Source organism: Carcharodon carcharias, chromosome 3 (assembly GCF_017639515.1).
Source record: "Carcharodon carcharias isolate sCarCar2 chromosome 3, sCarCar2.pri, whole genome shotgun sequence".
NCBI classification, from domain to species: domain Eukaryota; kingdom Metazoa; phylum Chordata; class Chondrichthyes; order Lamniformes; family Lamnidae; genus Carcharodon; species Carcharodon carcharias.
In genome coordinates this window covers 135,213,088-135,235,805 of record NC_054469.1, presented here as the reverse complement: position 1 = coordinate 135,235,805, position 22,718 = coordinate 135,213,088, and the positions used below count along the sequence as shown (strand labels likewise).

The 22,718-nt window shown below is 42.6% G+C and overlaps 1 protein-coding gene across 1 annotated transcript in view; it reads right to left on the bottom strand.

Moving 5' to 3' along the window:
• LOC121276335 (dynein heavy chain 11, axonemal-like) overlaps positions 1-22,718 on the bottom strand; it is a 564,873-nt gene that overhangs the window by 201,052 nt on the left and 341,103 nt on the right. Inside the window, exons 53-55 of the mRNA XM_041184616.1 lie at positions 20,529-20,652; positions 16,648-16,790; positions 4,080-4,241 (exon numbers count right to left, since the gene is read on the bottom strand). Of these exons, the coding sequence (XP_041040550.1) occupies positions 4,080-4,241; positions 16,648-16,790; positions 20,529-20,652 (429 nt within the window). The remainder of the gene's footprint in view (positions 1-4,079; positions 4,242-16,647; positions 16,791-20,528; positions 20,653-22,718) is intronic.

The following is a 22,718-nucleotide window of genomic DNA, read 5'->3' as shown; positions in this document are numbered from 1 at the left end:
GCACCTCATTTTTCTGTATGTGTGTGTTGCTCCTGGTATGCATTCCTACACTCCTCATTGAACCAGGGCTGATCCTGTGGCTTGATAGCAATGGTAGAGTGAAGGGCATAGCAGGTCATGAGATTACAGATTGTAGTTGAATACAGTTCTGCTGCTGCTGATGGCCCACGGCACCTCATGGATGCCTAGGTTTGAGTTGCTAGATCTGTTCTGAGTCCATTCAGCAAAGTGGTAGTGCCACACAATATGATGAAGTATGTCCTCACTGTGAAGACAGGACTTCATCTCCACAAGGACTATGCCTTGTTGACTAGTACTGTCATGGATAAATACATCTATCACAGGTAGGTTTGGGGATAAAATCAAGTCGGTTTTTCACTCTTGTTAGTTCTCTCACCAGCTGCCACAGCCAGTCTAGGAGATGTGTGCTTCAGGTCTCGGACAGCTGACTTAGTAATGAAACCACTCTCAGTGATGGACTTTGAAGTCCCTCACCCAGAGTTCATTTTGTGCCCTTGATACGTTCAGTTCTTTGTCCAAACTGTGTGCAACATGGTGGAGTACTGATTCATCAATTGAGGGATGACTATAGGTGTAATCAGCAGAAGGTTTCCTTGCCCCACTATGTTTGATCTGATGGCATGAAACTTCGTGGCTCCAGAATCAATGTTGAGGACTCCCTGGGGCCACTCCGTTCCGACTAGATACCACTGTGCCGTCACCTCCAGTGGTTCTGTCCTGCTGGTGCAGCATCACATATCTTGGGATGGTGATAGAAGAGCCTGGCACATTGGCTGAGGTATGATTCTGTAAGTGTGACTGTCAGGCTGTTGGTTGACTAATCACTGGATAGCTTTCCTATATTTGGCACAAGTCTCCATGTGCTACTGATGAGGACTTTGCAGGGTTGACTGGGCTGTGTATGCCTTTATCACATTTTTTGTGAGGGTGAAGAATTGTTTAACACTTAGAATAAGGGATACTTATTCTGATTAAAGAGAAGTACAATTTTTGCTTGTCAAATTGTCTCAAACCCTGTAAAAATGGCTGCATATACCAATACAATATATTAATTCAATTTTTGTTGTGGAGCAGCATACCCAATTCAAAACACTTGCGCCGGAAACCAATCTGCTAAACCTATATCTTCGTAGCACTAAAATTGCTTTGAGAAGACACATCTCAAGGGGTAAAACGGCAGTTGCCATTAACTTAACAAAACAGCACAGCATGGAGGACAGTGTCAGTCAGAGAGCAGCTGGTAGTAATTCACACTGCTTTCAGATAACGATAATCGCCCCAGAACAGAACTCTTTGATGACTGCTCTATCCTTCATTCACAATTCGTCCCGTCTGTTCAGATAAGCTCAGTGGTGACAGCACTTCCTGACTTTAACAGCTGTGGCTTCTCAAAGGGTCATTGTGCGACTACTAATTATTGTAATTTCATTAGCATAAATTATTTGTCCCACCAATGATTGATCGCTATGATTTTTTTCAACGCCATCCTCTTTGCATTTGTCTGTGAGCACAGTGCACTGATGCATGCAACTAATGCCCTTGTTTTATGTCAAAAGCGTCAATCGTTCTTTTTTGGGACTTGCAAGATGAAATCATCATCTCAAAGTGCTTAAATTTCACTTAAAGCAAATTTTCACTCAGACATTTTGTTTTTGGTGCCAGGAGTCTTATTTTATTATTTATCAGAGTTCATAACATTAATAACTAGGGATATTTTAAAAGAAAAACTATCAGCAAAATAAAACCAAATTTAACAAATTTCTGAAAATGAGCTGAACTGGTTCTGCGTAAACATAATAAAAAAACCTCAGAGTAAAGATTTTTTGGCATTTTCCTTCATTTTTTAAAACTTTTTTTTAAAAACACTGATTTGTGAAGGCATAGGTATTTGGATGATTAATATTTAAATTATGGCAAATGGTATGAAAGGCATATGTTGCAAACTCTGAAAACTGCATAGCTTGCTTGTATTTTTTTAGTTGATTTTGTTAGTAATAAAATGCTCAGGAATTGAAGCTGCATATTTAAACATGTAAAACATTCAGAAGAACAGAGTTTGTTATGAATGTCACATTGAACCATTTCAATTTCTTCTGTAAAATCTAATAGTTTGATTTTATGTTACATCTAATAATTTTTAAAGTAATTCCTGATGTTGGTAGAGCAGCATGAGATGTAGAAATTCTCGTTAAACATCGATTAATGAGAAACTGCATGAGCCAAATTAACTAAAATGTTGAGGTTATGAATATAATTCCAATTGCAAAAGATAAAAACACGTTCTACTTTTCTTACTACTAATTCAGAATCTATGTTAAAATTTCACACATAATTCAGGGCATGAGATAAAAGAAACCTTTAAATTGTCTTCCTGGCTGAATAATTTTAACTTCTTCTTCTGGGGATTTCACAAAAAACCTAGGCATTAACAGTAATGGAATTATCTCATTGTAATACAATCTGTAGTTACCACAATACAGAACGTGAGCTTCTGACTGCTATATGATCATTTAAGGCCTATAATTAACTTCTTCAGACTTCAAATGGAGCTTCAAAACATTAAAGAGTAGTAAACGTGCATATAGTACAATTCTGCGCTTTTTGTTTAGCTAACAGCATGAAGCCCTTATGACTATTTTTCACAACAACTATATTTGAACAACATAGTCTCTAAATTCGATCGTGTTACTCTTGCTTCAGGTATAAAATGGGCACCCAAAAGGCTAGTATGGTGGATGTCATGCGTGTGCTCATTCTGCACTCGAAGTGTATCACTTGCTATATTGAATCAGATTTCTCAATAGGCGTTCAGAACGCTTGCCTGAAACTTGAGTTATGCCCATTGCATATGCAAATTGGTGACCCAACACCCATTCCAGACCATTTTGCAAGATTCATTTATGATCCTGCCGTGCATACTGTGGTCAGTTCTTTCAGGCAATCAACAGCCAAACCAATGGTTCTGAAAAGGATTGCTGGAGGCTGCCACCCAAAGGTTTTTGTATCGATATGGAACCAATTGCCTCCTTGCATAACCCCACAATCCCCCCCAACCACCCCCAATCCCCAGCAAAGGTCCTCAGCTGGCATCTGAGTCAGCCTGTCTTATTCTTCCTCCTCTAACTCCTGAGCTACTCATGGGGCCATGAATGGTACCTGCAAGCCAGTGGACAATCTGCCCTATTCCAGCCACCAGTTTCATTCGGGTTAATTTGAGTGCGATTCAATTTATAGCCCCACATATTTTTTAACAGAAATTCCCATACTTATCTATTGAAAATATAGATATTTGAAGCAGTTGACTTTTAAAAAAATTGTAAATGCAAAAATCAATGTAATTGACTCCTTGACTTGATAAAAACCTTTGATAAAGCCCAGGGTTAACTGGCCTATGTAATTGAAACAGCTTTGTTGCTCCTGCTATGTCAAAGCAACATTATGACTGATAACTGGCCAATACTCAGCTACTACTTGAAGCACAAGCTACAAGGCTGTTTATTGTGCTTTATTAATAATTGCAACATAAATAATATTTTAAATCACCTGAGGTAACATTTTATATGTTCGTTACTATATGAAGCAAATTAAATATGGTACTTAAGAAATTCCTGTTAATTACATCCAAAATCAATTTTTAAATTAAAAATAATATTTGATATATCCTTACCAAAACTGTAAATAAAATTGCTAAAGGAATGTGGGAACTATAATTAATAAAACTGTAATATTGTGAAGCTAATGTTTTAATAAATGTATAAAAGGATGTTAGTTTTAGTATTTACAGAATGTTATACCTCAAATTGCTGACCAAAAAATTATTCCTCAAAGTGTATAATATACATCATCGTCCTGTGATTAATCACAACAGTGAGATTTCTGAAGTATTTCTCATTCAAAGAAATATTTCAACTTTCTCAGATTATTTAGTCGAAAGAATCTTATCTTTCAATGATCATTATCACTTAAAACAATGTGACTAAGGTAAGAATGTCTTTTAAGTCTCATACGTTGATGCATTTCTGCACATTAACTTTGACTGACCCTGATAAGATACGCACCTTAATCCCCTCAATCTCCTCAAAGAATCTCCTGCTGACAGACACTAGGGCCTCCTGCGGCCACTCATGAAACCAGTCAATAGCTGTGCAGTTAACTATGGCTGGGAACTTCCGGGCTCTCACGCGCAAGGTTGAACCAACTGGGGAGAAACAGAGAACAACCTGCAGGGGACAAGATTAAAAGCATAACCATATAATAGCCTTGATCAAAGCAAGTACTCAGGGTGAATTATGATCCCATGAGAAGATTATTAGTGGATCAGCATTCTAATAAGTTCAGCTAAGAAGCCACTTATCTACATAAGTATTGGATCAAATTTACATTAGTAGAAGGCTGTTTCACTCTGAATGACTAAAAAACACAGTACTAATTAGTTATTCATGGCATAAAAATGTTTATCCTTAAGAAAGGTGTAACAACATTTTAAATGAACTGTAATTTCTCCGCAGCCTTGTATATTAATGAATTCTGAATGGTTCTTTTTTAAAAAAAGGTTATTTTCAGTTATGTGGAAAAAGATGCCCGAAGATCCACAGATTATGATCTCGGCAATTTACATTGGGATGGATCCTACTAATGACCCCAGGCACTGGACCATTAGACTGTGGAGTCAGTGAGAGGGCAACTCACATGGTCTTGATGGATTCCAGTACAACTAGGTTCAAACCTTGGAAACTTTACCTGCCCTCGTAATATGTCCGACAGTCTGACGGAGCATGCCTGTTGCAAGGGCGAGTCCCAGGTGAGATCCAGTATCATTAGCAAAGTGGTGAGTACACCTTTTCTTACTTGGCATACTAAACTCTGAAGATGCCCCAAACATGTGCGAGGAAGAGGACATGGAACTGATAATGTTCTTGCTTCCACTATCATACCAGCCTTGAAAGGGACAGAGGGTCTGTCCTAGGCACCACTCTCAGTGTAGCCCAACATATCTGGGTCCTATTTCCAGTTTTTCGGTTGGAGTTAATGTGTGTGCTCGAAGGGTGAGCCCCAATATACTTCTGAGAATCTGAGTGCTTTCAATGGCATGTAGATAAAAGAATACTATAAAGGAGTGGTGAAGAATGAAGCTCTAAGTTTGAACTACAAATTCTTGCTCTTTATTAAAAGATAAAACTGAAGTAGAAAATTACATGTTTAAGTTGTAAAGATTTGGGTAAATAATAAATAAATATTTTATACAATTTAGGGACAGTTACAGAAGAAGCAGTTCTTCTTTAACCATGATTAAATATTGAGTATGCTGTGTCTATGTCATACAGAATTTAATAATAGGTTGTACTGCAGTGGGAGACCATGGAAACAAGGTTATTTTGTGACAAGAGCGAAGATATTAAGAGCATTGCTCTGGACTACATTATTTTCCCAAGTATAGTCATTTTTATTATTATACTCATTAGTGTCCTCCACCTTTGCATTAGGTAGCCAAGAACAAGGGCAATATTCAGTTCAAACAGTATTAGATAGCAGGGAGGCAACTGCGTCAAGCCAGATGGATGGTGCCAGATAGGAGGTGGTAGAGGGAAGTTGAAGGGAGGGAAGGACAGAGAGGAAGATGGACAGAAGTGGGAGCGAGGAGTTGGAAAGTGGCCAGGAGTAGATGTGAAAGGAGAGGAGAAAGGCAGTGGGAAGAGACTGGGACAGGACGAAAATGAGTAAAGGATCAGGGTGAAGAGGGGTTTGGAAGAGATGATGGGATAAAAGAGATGGAGATCGGAGGAGGAAAATGAATGGAGAAGCAGAAGCAGCCTGTCATAGAAACACAGAAAATAAGAGGAATAGGTCATTCGGCCCTTTGAGTCTGCTCCACCATTCAACATAATCACGGCTAATCTTCTATCTCAACGCTGTACTCCCGCTCTCCCCCCCCCATAACCCTTGATGCCTTTAGAGTCTAGATATCAATCTATTTCCTTCTTAAATATATTCAGTGACTTGGCCCCCCACAGCCTTCTGTGGTAGAGAATTCCATAGATTCACCACCCTCTGAGTGAAAAGGTTTCTCCTCATCTCAGTCCTAAATGGTCTCCCTCATATCCTGAGACAGTGACCCCTTATTCTAGACACCTTCAGCCAGAGGAAATGTTGTCCCTGTATCCAGTCTGTCCAACCCTGTCAGAATTTTATACGTTTCAATCTGATCTCCTCTCATTCTTCTAAACTCCAGTGAATGCAGGTCTAGTTGGCCCAATCTCTCCTCCTGTCATCCCAGGAATCAGTCTGTGTCCATCTATGGCAAGTATATCCTTTCTTAGGTAAGGAGACCAAAACTGCACACAATACTCCATGTGTTGTCTCACTAAGGCCCTGTACAGCTGCAGTAAGTCATCCTTGCTCCTGTACCCAAGTCCTCTTGCAATGAAGGCCAACGTACCTTTTGCCTTCTTAACTGCTTGCTGCACCTGCGCGCTTGCTTTCAGTGATTGGTGTACGAGGATACCTAGGTCACTTTGTACATCAACATTTCCCAATTTTTAAATAACACACTGCCATTCTGCTTTTCCTACCAAATTGGATAACTTCACACTTATGCACGTTTACTGCATCTGCCATATATTTGTCCACTCGCTCAATATGTTCAAATCACCTTGAAGCCTCTTAACACCCTCCTTATCGCTCACATTCTCACCAAGTTTCGTGTCATCAGCAAACTTGGAAATAATACATTTGGTTCCCTCATCCAAATCATTGATATATATTGTGAATAGCTGGGCCCAAGCACTGATCCCTGCAGCACCCCACTAGTCACCGCCTGACACTCTGAAAAAGACCCAATTATTCCTACTCTCTGTCTCCAGTCTGCAAACTAATTCTCAATCCATGCTAATATATTACCCCCAATCCCATGCGCTTTAACTTAACACACTAAACTTTTACGTGGGACTTCATCAAAAGCTTTCTGAAAATCCAATACACCACATCGACTGGTTCTCCCTTATCTATTCTGTTAGTTACATCCTCAAAAAACTCCAGTAGGTTTGGCAAACATGATTTCCCTTTCACAAATCCATGTTGACTTTGTCTGATTCCATTGATATTTTCTAAGTGTCCTATTATCACATCCTTTATATTAGACTCTAACATTTTCCCTACTACTGATGTTTGGCTAACAGGTCTATAATTCCCTGTTTTCTCCCTCCCTCCTTTTTTAAATAGTGGGGTTACATTTGCCACTCTCCAATCTGCTGGGACTGTTCCAGAATCTACTGACTTTTGGAAGGTGACAACCAATGCATCCAGTATTTCCTTGGTCATGTTCTTTAGTACCCTGGGATGTAGGTTCCTCGGCTCTGGGGATTTATTGGCTTTCGGTCCCATTCATTTCTCCAGCACTACTGTTTTAGTAATACTAATTTCCTTCAATTTTTCCTTCTCACAAGACCCTTGGTTCCCTAGTATTTCTGGGAAGTTATTTGTGTCTTCCTCCATGTAGACAGAACTAAAGTAGCTGTTTAATTGCTCTGACATTTCCTTGTTCTCTAGTATAATTCTCCCGTTTCAGACTGTATAGGAGCTACATGTGTCTTCACTAATCTTTTTCTTTTTACATACTTATAGAAGCTTTTACAGTCTGCTTTTATGATCTTTGCAAGTTTACTCTCAATTTTTCCCCTCTTAATCAATCTCTTGGTCCTCCTTTGATGAATTCCAAACTGCTCCCAACCCTCAGCCTTGCTATTTTTTCTAGCAACTTTATTTGGATCTAATACTATCCTTAATTTCTTTTGTTAGTCATGGTTGGACCACTTTTCCTGTTGTATTTTTGCGCCAGAAAGGAATATATAACTGTTGCAATCCATACATAGTTCCTTAAATGTTGGTCATTGTCTATCCACCCTCATGCCTTTTAATGACATTCCTTAACCTATCTTAGTCAACTCATGCCTTATACCGTAGTTTCCTTTGTTAAGATTTAGGACCCCAGTTTCAGATCAAACTTGTTCACTTTCCAACCTAATGAAGAATTCCATCATGTTATGGTCACTGTTCCCTAAAGGACCCAGCACATCAAGATTATTAATTAAACCCTTCTCATTGCACAATACCAAATCTAGGATAGCCTGTTCCCGAGTCAGTTCCTTGACATATTGGTCTAAAAAGCCATCTTGTGTACGCTCCAGGAATTCATCTGCCACAGTGTTATTGTTAATTTGGTTTGTCCCATCTATATGTATATTAAAGTCACCCACGATTACTGTAGCACACTTGTTACATGCACCTCTAATTTCCTGTTCAATGCCATCCTCTACTTTATCAATACTGTTTGGAGATCTATAGCAGCTCCCATTAATGTTTTCTGACACTGTTGCTTCTTAGCTCCACCCAGAATGATTCAACATCTAGATTTTTGGAGTCAATATCCTCTCTCACTATTGCACTGATTTCATCCTTAAACAACAACGCCCCTCCTTTTACTTTTTGCTTGTCTGTCCTAAATATCGAGTACCCTTCGATATTCAGTTCCCAGCCTTGTTCACCCTGCTTTCATGTCTCCGTAATTGCAATCACATCATGCCTGTTTACATCTATTTGCGCTATTAATTCGTCTACCTTATTGCGAGTGTTCCATGCATTCAGATACAGTGCCTTTAGACTTGTCTTTTAAAAATTTTTACAGATTTTTTTTGTACTATGGCCCTATTTGCAGCTAGCCCTCATTTCCTCTGCCTTCCACTTTTGCTTTCTACTTTTCGGTCTTTCATTCCTATCTTTGTTTCCCTCTCTTGTGTCTCCCTGCTCAGGTTCCCATCCCCTGCCAATCTAGTTTAAAACCTCCCCCATAGTACTAGCGAATACCCCTGCGAGGATATTGGTCCCGGTCTTGCTGGGGTGCAACCCGTCCAGCTTGTACAGGCTGTCAATGGGTAGGAAGGGATTAAGGGGAGAGTTACTTAATTTAGTTACCTAAGATACTTAATTTAAACACTTTGGTTGGATGTCTATGCCACCAGGAGTGTATCTCTGGCGACTGGTTGCGCCAAGTGGATGAAAGTTACCCATGCAAAACTAAACTGGAAAATATTTAACATTTTCCAAGGTCAAAGCCAAGTGCTAGATCTAGATCTTTAGGCAGACCCAAATTCTGCCAATTGACAGAACAATATGTGTCTGCTTTCAATCCACACCTGTTTGCCATGATTTCTCAGATGCAAATGGCATTGTTTCTTGTGGGTTAAAGCTCTTTCTTCTTACAAGAACCCAGTGGCCAGAATTTTCCAGTCCTGTTGTGAGAAGGCCAAAAATTGGTTTAAGCTGCCATGAAACCGTTTGTCATTGTCCGCTACACCCGTCAATGGCAGGCTGTGTTTTCCACTGCCACACATCGGGAACATCATTTTAATTTATCTGCATCTAATTATAACCCTACTTGCAGGAATCATCACCCCACGCCGATGTGACTTCAGAATGGTGTGCTTCACAACTGCAATTAAAAGCAGTGCACCTGGCGACCTGAACTTGGAGGGGAACTTGGAGGTGGGTGCACACAACCTTGCACAGCACACACAAGCATCACCCTAGCACATCAAGGAAGAGGCACTGCACATTCACGGAGGGCATAGGCAAGTTGCTTTTTCCCGGCTAGCTTTCAGTGCGGTACTGGGGCAAGCGCTGCTGTGCAGCTCAAACCGGGGAGGTAGGATAGGGCTGGAGTGGAATGTGGGTCAAGACAAACTTAAGCAAATACTCAGGCACATGCTGGGGGTTGGTGGGGGGGAGGATGGGAATGAGGAAAATGGCCAAGCACTTGAAAAAGCTTGTCAAAAGTGAGCATTCTTCCACAACAGAAACTGTTTAGCTGCAGCTCCGTTGACACGCTTGGAGTCAGGTCTCTGAAGCCTTTCTGCCCGCTCAAGCAACACAAAAGCATGAAATTGCCACCAAATGCTCCAGAACTTTTCACATTTCAGGTGCAGGCTGCAAATTAAGGTGCCTTCTAGAGGACAGCAGAACAATTAGCTGACTGGGCAAGATGTACAATTCCCTTGTGAAAGGTGACCATGGTGCAGTCACTGGTGGAGGCGCTCACAGAGCCCTTGTCTTTAGTAAGGTGTGGACTAGTATCCATTATTCAAGCTAACAGCACAGTATGCAGTCCAGTGGCTTAAGCTACTGCCAGTCGGTCAAGTAGAGTGGAGCAGAGTTGAATGGGTTTTGGAGAGCCAATGAGCGCACTACACGCTGGCCATCCAAGTGGTGGCCAGCACTTTCTTGCATATGTGAAGGGGTCTTCAGACTTAACCAAGAGAGGTTCGTAGTACACCCATGTAACTCTCTCTCTTTGATTCTGCAGGAGGAGAACAGCAGGATGGTGAAGCCTGGTGATTTAGTGGTATGCCTCATGACTTACAGAGACCAGAGAAGAAGTAGGGAGTGGTGGAGGCCCCTGGCTCAGCAAAGGGATGAGCACCATCCTCAAGGTGAAGGGGCGGCAGGGCCTGCGGTGCCTGCAATTAAAGATCAATGGTGAGCCGTCGCTCATAGGTGCCTTGCTAGACCCAAGGTCTATAGACAACGCTTGTCATTCCTGCAAATGACTGACAAGCAGTGTCACCAAAGACTGCGCATGTCTAGGGAACTGGTCAGCCCCATATGCCACCTGCTGCAGGATTTAGCACCACAGGGACATGGAGGACATCCACTGCCAGTGACCATGAAAGTGACTGCAGCACTCAATTTTTATGCCAGTGGCTCCTTCCAGGGCTCCGCAGGTGGCCTGTGTGCAGTCAGGTGGCCCTCATAGCCGTAAGACTCATGGAGGATGATGACGAGATGCAATGAGGACAGTCCTAACATCCTCGCTTTGCATCTGTGAACGTTTCACTCCTGTGCAGCTGATGGTAATGCATGCACCCTCAGTGCTCAGGCTCCTGTCATGGAGATGCAGTGGAGTCCTAATAGTCATTAGATTCCAGGAGAATGATGACAACACGCAGTGAGGACACTCCATAGATCTTCACATTGCGACTGTGAATGCCTGACTGCTGTCAGGCCGAGGGCAACTCGCTTGTGCTCTGTGGTCAAGGTCATATCACGGAGACCCAGCCGTGAAATTTTAAATGCACCTGATCCTTTGTCAGCCTTCAGCATCTGACCCCTTCAGGAGCACAGTGTCACAGGTCACAGAGGCTGAGGAGATGGGGGATCAGCCCCACCTCAAAGGTGCTGAGAGCCACACAGAGAAAATGATGGACTATGACGCTTGCCCACTACATTCTGGCAGCAGTGACAAGCACCATCGAGGTGCAGGCAACAGTAATGAGTCCAGGGAGTGTGAATCTGGAACATCACTTCGGTCTGAAAGTTACACATCACACAGGGAAGAGGCCCTGGACTGAGACACCTAATTTTATCTTGTGCAGGAACGAAGGTTTCACATCTGAGAGACACGAACACAGCTCATCATAACAAGGAGCCATAGGCAAGGAGATGTTCTTGGAGTTTAGGTACTCAATGTTCCTTATTGTAAAAGTGAATAACAACTGTGCCTAGGCTGTGTAATTACATCTTCTTAACCTTCCTAACCTGCTGCTACATCTTGGTGCTCCCCCGACATACACAGCGGAGTTGGAGGCAGCCTGCTGACTGCTACGCCCTGTCTGTGATGAACTTGGCGGGCATCCTTTGGAGGGCCAAAACCTTGAGGGCTCTGGCCTGCTTTCAGTGTCCTGCTGTGTGGCAGTGGCAGCCTCCTCGGCCTGTGGAACTGGAGCTGCTGGGTTCACAGGAAGAGGGAATTAAGGTGGGCCAGACACTCCCTGAGTCACCTGGGTGAATGGCCCTGGGGTGTGCACCTGCTAATACTCCTCCCTATGGGTGTCTGAGGGCCCTTGATTGACTCCTTGAGGAGAAGAAGAAGCTGGAATGAGATTGAGCTGCCCCGCACCCCTCTTGTGTTGACACTGTTGGAGGCAAACTATGGCGTCAGCGATGGAGTTCAGCCTGCGCAGCAGTGCAGGACCAATGTCCTGGGCCAAGAGCTCCGTGGCTGCCACCATCCTACAAGTGTTGACCTCAATGTGTTGGCATGCCAGCGCTATCACGTCAGACTGAGGCGGATGGACTCCTCCATCGTGCCTTGTAATCTGAGGAGTGCAGCGGACATCCCTTCCTGATGATCCCGAGCTTGCCTTTGCAACTCCAGCAACTGAAGTATGACTGAGTCCAGAGGCTCGTCTTCTGACACTGAGCAGATTTCTGGCCTCCAGCAGTCCTCCGGGTGCCGGAAACCTGAGAGGTCCCTGCCCCCGCCTGCCATGGATCAAATAGTGTGATGTGTTTACCAGATTGTGACCCCGAGGTTACTCTAGAACTAGGTCCCACTGAGGTGTGCATCTCTGTGCTGGTAGAGGGTGTGGATGAGTGCTGTAACGGGTAGTCAATTAGGGTGTCATCTGATTCCTTCCGAGGTGTCTTTGGGGCTTGCGTGGAGGACCTGGGTCGTGGACTCCCTCAGCTGCTTCCCAGAAGTGCTTGCGAAAACAAGGGGAGATAAATAGTGCAAAGCAGGGGACTGCGGAACTAACTCACAGCATGGTTGTCTGATGGATGTTGCACTCTGGATCCTCACTTGGTTGAGCACCACCAACCTCACCATCAGCACAGGAATTGTCCAGGTTGTTTCCGGCCAGCTGGATGACTATTGCTAAAGTCTGTGAGGTCCTTGATGTCAGACATTCCTCCACCACTCTGTGACCTTTCCCTTTGTTGTGTGCCAGCTTGTCCTGCATGAATACAGATGGCGAGTGTAACCAGGCCAGATGAGAAGGATGCCTGGCACATGTGAGTGGTGAGTGGTGCCATGGATAAGATGAGGACACAATCTGCAGGGCAGATAAAGGTGTGTGTGAGAGAGAGTGAATGGTGATGTACCTTGAACTGGCAGTGAGTGAGATCCCTGTGGCTGTGTGATGGGTTTTAGAGTGTGTGAGTTGAGAGTGAGGAGAAGGGTGACAGAACAGAGGAGGTCATTCATCCTCTTTTGGCACTGGGTGGCTATCCTCTTTTGCAGGGCATTGGTGCTGACCACCGCTGCCACCATCTCTCATGCTGGATTGGTGGTCTTGCTTGCTGGTCTTTGCCCAGAGCAGGTCTAGGGGACTTCACAGCAGGGCTCCACAATGTCCAGTCAATGGCAGAGGGAGGCGTCACTTAACTCGGAGCCACATGTTTCCTCCCTTTGGCAGCCATGACTTTTGAGCAGCTTCTGCTGCCTTAAAGAATGCCACATCTGTGCAGAGGCACCTTTTAAATATGGCAACTGGATGATTGAAGGCATGGATTTACAGCAGGGTGGGCGAATCAGAGGTTGCTCCACCAGTGACATGGTGTGCTTCCCGGGAATGCATAACCAATGAGGTGGGACATACCAAGAATAGGACGATGTGGTGAGAAAAGCCGCCATTGCAGCTGGTGGGTAAAACGCCCCTTTTCACAGCCGCTACTGCACTTTGTGCAAATCAGGGACAATCCCACCCAGTGAGACTGCCAGGGAAGGCTGGACATGATGGCCATGATATTTTCTGGGATCAAGTTTCAGACCATTGGGAAAGAATTATGGAGGCTGCATTTCCACTGGTGCAAAATGATCCCAAAACTGCATCTGTTTTGAGAAGTGTGACTTTTTCCCCTTCCAATACCCTTCAGTTTCCATCCAAACTCATTTGCATATTGCCAAATGCAAAATATACCACAGACCAATGCAATCGGTCGGCATTTCAAAACCATTATTTGTAAAAAATATTCTTCGATATATTTAACTGTGGTAGCTTGGTGCAGGGCTCATCATAATCTTCCAATCTTCCTTAGATACAGGGGAGGTGTCAGAGTGTTGGTGAGTGGAGTGACACCCTTATTCAAGAGAGATATTATTCCTAGTGACTACAGACCAGCCAATTTAACTTTGTAGGTAAGGTTTTGTAAACAATAAGCAGGGGAAAAAAAATCAACAGGCACTTGGAATGGCTCGAGTTTATTAAGAACTCACTCTAAAACCCATCACACAGCCACAGGGATCTCACTCACTGCCAGTTCAAGGGACATCACCATTCACTCTCTCTCACACACACCTTTATCTGCCCTGCAGATTGTGTCCTCATCTTATCCATGGCACCACTCACCACCCACACGTGCCAGGCATCCTTCTCATCTGGCCTGGTTACACTCTCCATCTGTATTCATGCAGGACAAGCTGGCACACAACAAAGGGAAAAGTCGCAGAGTGGTGGAGGGATTTGTGAAAGGCAGATTGTGTTTGATTAATCCAATTGAATTTTCTGACGAAGTAACAGACAAGGTTGCTGAAGGGAATGCAATGGATGTTGCCTATATAGATCTTAAGAAATCATTTGACAAAGTACTGCATAAAAAGCTGGTTCACAAAATTGAGGCTCATAAATAGGAGCATCAGTTTAGCTTGGATAAAAAAATTGGCTTAAGGATAGAGAACAGGGTGTTATATTATATAGTTGTTTTTCAGACTGAAGGTTGAATGGTGTTTCCCAAGATTCTGGGGCCACTATTTTTTTGATATATGCAAATGACTTGGATAATGGAATACAGAGTAAAATTTCAAAATTTTCCAATGACACCAAACTTGGAGGTTTGGCAGCTAGTGAGGATGACACCAATCGACAGGAACAGGGCAAATGAGTGCAATTAACAGAAGCTCTCAAGGGTAATTATTTCACTTTTGGAATATGGCCTGTTTTGTGGGTGGGGCCAACTTCTAGCATAATGCTTTTAAAATTAGTACAAAAGTTCACGGAAATTGAATCGTGCTGAATACAATTTGTGCTTAAAATTTTGAGATCTCTTAGTAAATGAGTAGCTTATTTGAGCAGAAACTACAGGCCCATTCCTTGGCATGTGTGTATTTTTTTTGATGTTTAGGGGCCAGCCTGAGTGACAGACTTGGCTGCTTGTCAGACAGGGAACACTCCAGACAAGGCCTCAGCTCAGAAGCTGGTGAGTTTAGCCCATATTGGGATTAGAGATCGCAGGGGTTAGGAGACCGTGGCTGACGGAGTTGGGAAAGACTGGAGCTGAGTTGCAGATCCAGGTCAGAGATGGGGTAGAGTTAAGTCAGGAGCAGGTGGAGGGGAGGGGTTGTGTGGTCAGAGCAGGGGGTTGGAGGTCAGATTAGGATAGAGATGGCGGTGGGTGTCAAGGACACGTTGGAGATGGGGGATCGGGGAGAGTGTGGGTAGGGGTGAGGGGGGTTTGTGACACAATGTGTTGGGGGAGATACTGAAGGTGAGATAGGTGCTTACTGGGCAGCTTGTGAGGTCTGGGGGGAAACACTTACACTCTTCCTGGCCCATGAGCATTGCTTAAATTGCTTACTTAATGCATACAGCTCTTCTCAACTACTTTCACCTGTCAGGATTTCCGGGGAAGCCCCGGTGGCTGTCGTTAAGAATAGAAATCCTGTCAAACTAGAGGTGGGCAAACTCCTCAAAAGGTCTCGATAACTAATCAGTTTCCTGGGAGCATGTTGGTCACCCGCCCCTCACTCGAGCTCTGTGGAAATGCTGGATTTGAGAGGAGTTTTGTTCATGTTTCAGATTTTTAACATTTCAACTTACCAACCAACCAAAAACACATTCATTTGTAGGCCTTTAAACTACCCTCAATGTTTCCAAGTACTAGCCTTCCCTGCCGTCCTTCCACTAAACTCCCACTGGATGTAAGGCAGGAGTACACTGCAAGAGGGATCTGGCCAGTTCCCCAATATTTTGCACCATTTGCCAATGTATCAAATATATCTGGGTCATGTTCCCAACAAAAAACTTCACAAAAACAGAGAAAGTTTTCAAACCAAATTCAAGTAATTAACAGTTTTTTTATTTCAGAAGTTTATTTTTCCTGCTTTTAAATTCCCTCCTTAATAATTATATCTCCTCATATTAGTTCAAAGAATCATATTATTCTTTATTTTACAAATTACTCCCAGGTCTTTGTTCCGGATGCTTATGGACTGGCCACTAGGAGATGTGTGAATGCTTGATTCAGACTTCAATGCTTCCTCTATGTAGTGAAGTTGCTGGGTTCTTTTGGCATGACTGCTAGTGGCACGGCTAAGCTCAGGCACTCAGTGAGGAATTAAATCATGCTGTAATGTGGTACAATCTGTTGTTTTACCACTGCATTACACCTACATGCATTACCTTATTTTTAACATGCATCAAATTAGATATTTTTCACAAAAAGAAATGCACATCTTAATTTCTCAGTTTGGTGCTAAGATTATTACAATCCTACCAAGGAAATTTTTTAAAAGTCAAAATATCATGCTTCTACTTCCAACATGACACAAGTTGTGATAGATTTGTTTGAATCACAACTGTGCTGGGACTGCAGCTGACCTACAAGACGACAGAACCAGGCAATTGTATTAAAAATCAATTCTCCAACTGAAACTGACCTAAAAAGTAATCTAAAATTCCAAAAACCATCCTCATTAGGAATGAACATATTAAATTTAGTTTTAAAGATGTCTGCAGTTTCTTTAGAAGGGAAAAGAAAGCTTGCTGTGCTTTTATATGTTTTGTGGAGCATAAATACCTTAAGCTGCTGCCGTGCCCTGTTCAAGAAGAACTTCCAGCAATTTTCCCTGTTATCCATTAACCCTAGGCCTCGGACCTCATTACGAATACCAACAATGATATTGTCAGCTTCTTCATCGCTGAACAGATCTGGAATTTCACCTGTTTAAAGCAAATCAGGATTTTGATTCTCACAATCTGATCAAAAGGATGGCAACGCAAACAGTAATATTTTTGCTGATTTTTTTGGGGAGATGGAGTGGCAATAGGACCTTTAAAACAATGATGTAATCCAAATATTTTCAAAACAAAACATTATTATTTTTCTCAAATATTAATTTAAGCACTTTATCAACATTACATTTTCTTTTCTTTTTTAAAAAAATAATTCCAAAAGAAGACCTTTTTCGTGAAAAGAGTAATCTGCATTTTGTTTAATTCTCAAGTGCTTCCAAAATGACATTTTGAAAATGTCCTCTAGATCTCTTTATTTACAGCCACCCCATCTCATAACACAAGAAGTAGTTTCACTGCATTTTGACTATGTAATGAGGTCAGTCAAAATGACAAAATTCCTGCTTGTTCATGCAAATCCACTTTTGCCTGACTGCTAAAGCCATTTATTTGCACTTCTGCCAACCACGGTATACTTGATACAGCATGATCATAGCAATCATTTGGCACTGATTAGTGATGGCATATGGTATAGCATCATTAAGTATGATCTGTTAATAATTTTGCCAATTCACCTCTCTGATTTGCAACTGGATGCAGACTGTGAGGTTGGCAGCACAATGAGGTGCAAAACAAGGGAGGAAACCTGTTTCACTAAATTACACTGCCAAGTCATAGAGTCAGTACAAAATTCCATAATATAAAGTCAGAGTGCATAAAAATATAGACTAAGGTTTTCTATTTCTATTCCTGTTAGCACATGATTTTCCACCTATTGACCTAAATGGATAGAAAATTATCACGAGCCTTCAGAAAGCTCAGCAATAAAGTCCATATTTATCTCCCTATAAAGCTGTCTGTTAACCACATATCACAGGCCATTAAACTAAATTTTTTGTTGCTTGTTGTCTCTCTCACCTCAAAGTATATATAGCATTACAAAATAATTCAGAGCCAACAACATACAGGTCATAGAAGGTGATTCACAGAAGTGCAAGGGGGAAAAAACTAAATGATGCCAAAAATTGATCAATCAGAAGTTTTACAGAATTATACCAGAAGTCAAATGACCTGGGCCTCATGAGCTCTTTGCTAACAATTGTGATGTGAGGGGGAGGTTATATAGGTAGGCCTATATAATTTTCAATGGGAGAAAAAGTAAATGATAGGGCAATCAGTGCTTTCGGGTATTTATGTGAAAGGCATATATTTTTGCAAGCTGTTACTATTTAACACTCCAATTTGAGCCAGTTAAAGAAGCCTGGCAGCAAATCTCCTCCAATCCATCCTATTTTTAAAGTGACGTAAATAAGAACGTACTTACTAAAAGTCTTTTAGAATTAAAGAAATTTGTTCTGTCACTGGAACCATATTTTCTCATTAGTTATGAAGTGTTCTGGTACGTTTTCTACATGAAGAGTGTCATAGAATGTAAACTGTTATATTTCAGAGCATCCTTTCAATATAAAGGTGTATCAGAAAAGAACATTCTTCCCATAGAGAAAAGCCACAGTTCTAATCGGCTGTAACTTCCTCAGAGCTGGGGGTTAATTCTTCGGATCAGCTGCTATTCAGCAGAAACCTTACAGCTTTGTTCACAATGAGAAACCAAGCAGAATGAGAAAGAAGTACAGACTTGCATCTATACAGCGCCCATGCCCTCAGGGTGTTCCATAGCATTTTGCAGCCAATGAGGTGCAAAATGTCTCATACTGCCGTACGACACCTAGGCTATAAAAGTTAAAATGAAGAGGTTATTAGGAATTAGTGATTAGGAGGTGACAAATTTTCAGTTTAAAAAGTCTGAAGGTTGTAGAAGAAAGAAAAGGCTGGCAGAAGTAAACAGGTCTACATTTTTGAGCTCCAGTAAAAGGATGGATTAGTGTGATGACAGTCGTTTAGTGGTACAGAACTTCAGTATTGCTGAAAAAGAGACATGCTATCTAAACTTTCTATCTTGCGCTCATTAGGATAGCTCATAACAAATGACCAAACTTTAATGGGGGAACAACAAATTATACTGCATGAGAAGAATGTGCTGATTGGTTGGCAAGTCAACTCTGACTGGTGGAGGCGTTGCCATGAAGAATGCAGCATGGGGCAGTCAGCTGCACCGCTTTGTTCAAATTCAAACCAGGCAGGTCGACTCTAATTGGTCAAGGCATTGCCCTGGGGAATGAACCAGGGAATGACTGTTCCCTAAGCTTTTATTTGGATGAAAAAGGTTCAAAGTGTGGACATGTCCCTTCTGACTGCAAAGCACAGGGCCCTGTGTATGAATGTATGTGGCATCTAGCCTTTGTAAGTGAGCCATACTGAGAGCTCGATTGCCAATCTTAAATTGGTTTTCAGTGTAGTCCTTAGCACAATCAAAATTGTTTGGTGTTGCCCAACCACAGAATCACATCTAATGTTGGACACTTTGGGCAGAAAATTACGCTCAGTGGGCATGCGTGTGCACGACCCGGCCAATCGTAAAATGACGCACGATGACGTTGGGTGAGCGTCCCTATGTCATCGCCCAGTCCCGCAATATTTCGTTCGGCGGGCACATGCCGTAGTTGGCTGTGCGTCTGCTGACAATTAAGAGGCCTATTAAGGCCATTAAAAAGTTAATTAAATTCAAATTTATGCTGCCCTAAAAGTTGGCGGGCAGGCAAAAATGCCAAGCGGCCTTTATTTTTTTAGGAAATCTCATCCACAGGGGGGATGAGATTTCCTAAAGCAAATAAAAATCACAAAAATTTTACACTTGAATTAAAAACATGATCCCGCTCATGTGACAGAGTGGAAGGCAATTTCAAGTTGGTGGGCCAATTAAGGCCCGCCCAGTGTGAAATGCGAGCGGCAGCACTGAACGCTGCCTGTGCGGGCGGGGGGAGGAGTGGGATGAACATGACTGTCGCGCGTGCGCATGAGTGCACACTACATAATCTCCCTGAGGCAGCTCTCTGCCTCAGGGAGATGAACCGATTTAGGATTAAAAAATTAAAGACCTTATAAATGTTCTGAAACATGTCCCCTCATGTGACAGCGCTCAGTGCTGCCGCTCGCATTTCACACTGGGCAGGCCTTAATTGGCCCACCAACTTGAAATTGCCTTCCAGGCCCGATAGTGGGCGGCAGTCGGCTTTCCGACCACCATCGCCTGCCAAGCCCACACAAGGGCAAAATTCTGCCCCATGTTTTGAGTTTTGCAAGCACAGGCTGGTTGGGTATGGTCTGTACTTTGCTTGTTGCAAACAGCTGAAAGGACGTGATACAGTCGTTGGGATGTACGGTCTATACACCTGGCAACACACCGGCACTGAAATTATCTACCACATGCAGTATAAATTGTTGTTTCCCCCTTACTGTTTGGTAATTTGTTGCGAGCTATCCTGATGAGTGCAAGATGAAAAATTTCGATAGCAAGTGTTTTCAGCAGTGTGTGATGAGCTTTAATTTCAATTCAATGACGATATAGGGAGGACAAAGTGTGTTTCATTTCCTAACTACCAGTCATTCACCCTTTGCTGGTATTTTCGCAAAGTTTATTTATTTAGCAGTTTGAAATTGACACAATTCCCCACATTGTAGACTGACAATCTTGGCTGGCTTTTCAGAGGGAGATCCTGAGTGAAGGTGTAGCTGTCGCAAAACTCCCAAAGCAGAAGCCTGATACCACTTCGCAAAACCTGACTGTATTTCGAAATGAAACCTGAGCCGCAATATTAGTTTCTTTACCTGATGCCAGCAAATCGTTGATCAGCACCAGAAAATGTTCATCTGGAACATGAGCATCTGTCAGAAGAAAGACTGTTGGCAGGTTTTTGGCTCCAGTCTTGATGTACAAATTAGCAAGATCAACCTAAATGGAGCAGAAGGTGAAATGTTACAATGTTTCTAAAAAAAGGAGTGATCCAATGCCACAATCCATAAGAGAGCAGCACAGCAGACTGCGATATTGAGAATTGAAAGTCAGCAAGTTGTGAAACACAGCTTCATGTCTAACCAATAGGGAGAATGATAACTGTGCGAGGGATGCACATTAGGTTGACCTTCATTGCCCTTACCAGCTGGTCACAGAAGTGCTCTGGCAGAGACCTGTGGCCACCTGCCTCTTCTCTGCTGCAGTCCAGTGTGTGAAAAACAGATAAAACACCTAAAAATAAATTGGTAAATGCCATAACTACCCTCTCATCATATACTTAAATAAGTTATATTTCTATGCACAGGTATGCGCGAACCCCGGATATCCATAGATTCAACTGAACAGAAAATCAAACTTAAGTTGCCTGTCATATACAACAGATGGCATGCATACAGGCTCCTGGGAGTCATCACTTCCACCAGGTATAGCAAATGGTGTGCTTGTGCGCTTGTGGGGCGGGGGGAACAATGGGCAATAAGGAGACGACACAATAAAAGAGGGAATGAAAGCTGTGTATTTTATCCTAACATTAGGAGCATATGAAAGAAGGTTGCAGAATGGAAATGTGTGTTAAAGGAATCTGCGATGTACCTGAATAGTTGAGGCATTTCCTCTAAGGTAAAATAGAAGGGTAAAAGAGCCTAAGGAAAGGAAATAGGCACAACAAAGTAATAATATGAGTTTCTGAAGATATTACATTGACAGAAAGAAATTATTTAACTGCCCTGGCTGATGATGTTGGGGCATTTGAACTAGTGAGCTTAACACCACTTAGAGCAAAAGACCTCAAAATAATCTTCAGAAACCTACAATTAACACTTGCAAAAATGTAACTTTTGGTATATCAGATTTAGGAAGTGAAGATCTAACTGAACTAACCTACTGGATATTTTTGACGACATTAATGACATGATAGTTGGTGGTGGTGGGCAGAACCATTGTTGCCACTATACACTTATATTTTCAGAAAGCTTTTGACAAGGTTCCACATTAGAAATTAATGGTGATTAATGGCTATTGTAAGAAGTCAAGAAAAAGATAAAATATACTTTCAATAGAATATTGGTTTTAAAAATAGTGAAGTGTGTTACTATAACTGAGGATTTATCCGGCTGGAAGGAGGTTATGAATGTGGTAAGCAGAGTCAGCCTTGAGACCTATATAATTCTATGGGCAGGTTTTTCCAGTCGGCGAGCGGGGGCTGGGTGGGGTCCGTGCGCTGACGTATCGAATAACCCAGGGGATACGTCAGGGTTGCACCCCGATTTGGCTGCATGCCGGCTGAACTGTCAACGGCCTACTGAGGCCATTAAAAAACGAATTAACTTGATTGATGGACCTGCCCGTCCCAACCTTAAGGTTGGCGGGCAGGGCGGGAGCCCAGGCACGCCTCGGAAGAAGCATGAAACCTCATCCATGGGCGGGATGAGGTTTCATGAGGGCTTTTAAATGTTTATCAAATGTTTAAATAAAAGTAAAGGACATGTCCCAACTCATGTGACAGTGTCACATGAGGAGACATGTCATGGAAATCTTTTTATTACCTTTTTGTCAACCTTTGAATTGGAGCCAATCTCCCTGAGGCAGCACTTTGCCTCAGGGAGATCTGTGCGCTCTTTCACGTGCATGCGCGAAAGAGTGCACTCCCAGTTGAGGGAATCCCCCCGCCCATACAGGCAGCGCATATCCCACATGAAACGGCAGCACCCCGACCAGGGGCGCAATCGGAAGGCCAGCCAGCAGCACCTGCTTCCGCACATCCCACCCCCCCACCCGGGGGGAAATGTTCCCCTATATATCTATTGACTTGAATGAGGGACAAAAAGAACTCAGAGTTTGAAAATGGCATTAAAATAGATGGTAGGGAATATAACAAGGAACAATTCAGAGTCAGAAGCATTTCAATTTTATTATAAGTAAATAGGCCAATGGGTAGCAGATAAAATTTAACATGAATGTAAAATAATAGCATGGGAGCAAGGAATGAGAAAGGGCTCTTTATG